The sequence below is a fragment of the Neltuma alba genome, unplaced genomic scaffold (assembly GCF_004799145.2).
Source record: "Neltuma alba isolate B1F8T4 unplaced genomic scaffold, ASM479914v2 tig00006316_pilon, whole genome shotgun sequence".
Classification (NCBI taxonomy): Eukaryota; Viridiplantae; Streptophyta; class Magnoliopsida; order Fabales; family Fabaceae; genus Neltuma; species Neltuma alba.
In genome coordinates this window covers 22147-25043 of record NW_021634422.1, presented here as the reverse complement: position 1 = coordinate 25043, position 2897 = coordinate 22147, and the positions used below count along the sequence as shown (strand labels likewise).

The window sequence follows — 2897 nt, the reverse complement described above, 5'->3', positions numbered from 1 at the left end:
AAGTATACGTTCAGTGCTCACTTATGAAGGGTAGATAAGTCCCGAAAGGGACAATTTTAATTTGAAGGACGCTTGGCTCAGCAACAAGGAAATAGATAGTTGGTGAAAAATGGATGAACAGCAAAAATGATACTGACCCACACGCCTCAATTCGTCCATACGAAGTTTCCATGAAGGTTCTTATGGTAATTCAATATTATAGAAATGACTATTAACTTTTGCCCAAAAACAAAAAAGGAAATGACCATTAACTACTAAATTTCATGAATAATAAATCAATCGAATTTGTCAAATAGAACAGTCGCCAAGTTTGTAGCAGAATTTTTAACTCTTCAACCACAAATTAGTGTTACACATAACATGGTTACCAACAACAGCTTAATGCAAATTCAAATCTTTTTAAATAGAAGAGTCCCATGCAGTGTTTGATAATCATATCTTAGCTCCAATCTTGATTGCAAAATTAAAATGATAATGGATTGATGTGTTATTCCAGGGCAGTAAAGTCTGAGATCTATCATGAGACAACCAAATTCTCTTCAATAGACGAGGCATATATGTCTACCCAAAGACTCGCTAAAAGAGAGACCACAAAATCTTGAGCTTCAACTACAGATAAACAGGCATCAGAAAACCAGAAGAAAAACGCTAGCACTTTGCTCCAACAGTCCGTACTTTCACAGGTCTTGAACGCTCAAACCTGCAAATATTAGAGATTCCAATGGTCAAGATCACATAACGAACTAATTTCTGTTCAACTTCTTTCTTGGCATTAATTAGCAGCATCTTTGGGTTTAACCTGCAGCTAGACTTCTTCTATCGTAAGTTTTAAACATACAATACAACTGCCAGAAGAATTTTACCACAGTAAAACCCCAGAAAAGTAAAATTTCCGTTGATAAGAGACACCATTTCAATAATGCCATGGACTTAACTCCACAAAATCGAGCATATCATGAATATGATTAAGATGCACCAATCCACGCCCATCTCTACTTCAATTAAGACCAAAAAATAAATAAATAAATCCAAAACAGAAAATTTATCCAAGGCATATCAATGATGTAACAGTTTCAAGATTGAATATAGAGCATGAATCATGTCTCCTGACCTGAACAATCATATAACCACGATAAATATCACTAGTTCCTATGCCGCGTACAACAAGACATCACACAAAAACTGTTTCAGTCTGATAAGGAAGAATGTACACTTCATCCAAATAGTATTTCTATTTGTCAAAGCAATGACCATTTGCTATACGGAGATAGCTGACAGTATCAGAAGGAGAAAATAATAAAACATTACCCCAAACAGAAAATTGTCAATTACTAACCTGGAGGAAGAGATTGCTTCAATTTATCAGCCTTCTCTGGGTCAAACACACAGAGTGTGTAGAGGTACTTGGAACATCGAACCTTGAACTTAACAACATCTCTGCTCCGCTTGATTTTTACTGACCTTGCGTCTTTCCTTCGGGCAGTGAGAAGAAAGTCCTTGATTTCATGGATTTGCTTAGGCTGCATAGAGCAATGCAAAGATATTCACAGAAGAATTAATGTAATTAAAGCAAAACTGACATGATATATAGGCATTGACATTTGAGGAACTAAAACATGATGAACGACTGAATTATGCATCCCGAACTATTAGTGGTTATTGACTTATCCGAAGATATGGTATCACATTTCACCAAATCTAATAATTAATTAAAATTTAAAATCATTTATTAATTTAGCATAAACTCACACTTAAGCATAAATGACAGAAAAATTAAAAAACTTGATTTAGGCATGATTCAGTTTAATCTAGTCCACGCCAACGCCCTGCCCTGATTTTAACTACGATTAAGCTTCCACGCAGTTCATTCAAGCTATCAATTTTTTCACCAACATTAATTAGCAAAAGCTTGCATCTCAATTACAGAAATATCCCCTTCCAGAGGCTGTGTTTGGATGTATGATTCTCAAATTTCTGGAATTCAAGCACTCAGGAAATCTGCCTCCGGAAGTTAAAATTTATTCGTTTGGGAAATATTTCAAGAATGATCATGATAATACAATCAATGAAACATCGATAAGAAATTTGCGACAAAGTGATTATGCGGTAAACGTCCAACAAATTGCACAATACGATGAAATCTTGTTCCTACATCAGAAGTGTATAAATTAAGCTAACCATATTGACCCTTTCTATTACAAACTGAGACTGAAAAATGTACGCCACGAAAGCTGGTCAACAGAGCTAAGAAATGGAAGCTTCATCGGTTGCGATGAAAAGAAAGACGACATGTACAAACTATACAAAATCAATGGAGAAAGAGAGTGAGTACCATTGTGAAGAGCGTGACCGGAATGGCTCTGAGCTTCGGCACGACGGCACAGAAGGGGTTGAGGGGTGAAGAGGGGAATTAAAATTAAAACTACCTATAAACCCTAGCCGAGTACTTCCTTTTAACTGGGCTCAAAAGCCTGATGGGTCTGACCCTGGATGTGCATAGAAGGTCCATTTCAAAGGTATGCGTAAAAAGCACGAAACACGTGGCTATTTATTCAGAATTTAGAAAAGCTTTTTTTCTAAAAAAAAAAAAGATATTTAAAAGACGAAAATATTTTACCAAGAAAAATTTTGAAAAAAGGAATAAAAATCTATATTTTTTTTATATAAGCAACACAAAATGTGTATATTTAGATAACAGTACTTCAATTAAATATTAATACACTGAAGAATTATATATTTAGATGCGATTTACTTTTTTTTTTTCCATAGCTCACTTATTTAAGTAGATGTGATGTGGCACTGAGCCAACAAAACAAATTTAACACTTTTAATCTTTGTTAATGCCATGTAGGATGAGTTATAAAAGGCCACGAGAAATTAAAATGAAAATCACATGT

At 34.8% G+C, this 2897-nt stretch overlaps 1 protein-coding gene across 1 annotated transcript; it reads right to left on the bottom strand.

Annotated features, from left to right (window-relative positions):
* Positions 1–249: 249 nt before the first annotated feature.
* LOC114750091 (60S ribosomal protein L38) lies at positions 250–2435 on the bottom strand. Its single transcript, XM_028938632.1, has 3 exons — positions 2333–2435; positions 1337–1520; positions 250–700 (listed from the first exon to the last, which is right to left on the bottom strand). The coding sequence occupies exons 1-3, from the start codon at positions 2333–2335 to the stop codon at positions 678–680; spliced, it is 210 nt and encodes a 69-aa protein (XP_028794465.1). The 5' UTR covers positions 2336–2435; the 3' UTR covers positions 250–677.
* Positions 2436–2897: the final 462 nt, after the last annotated feature.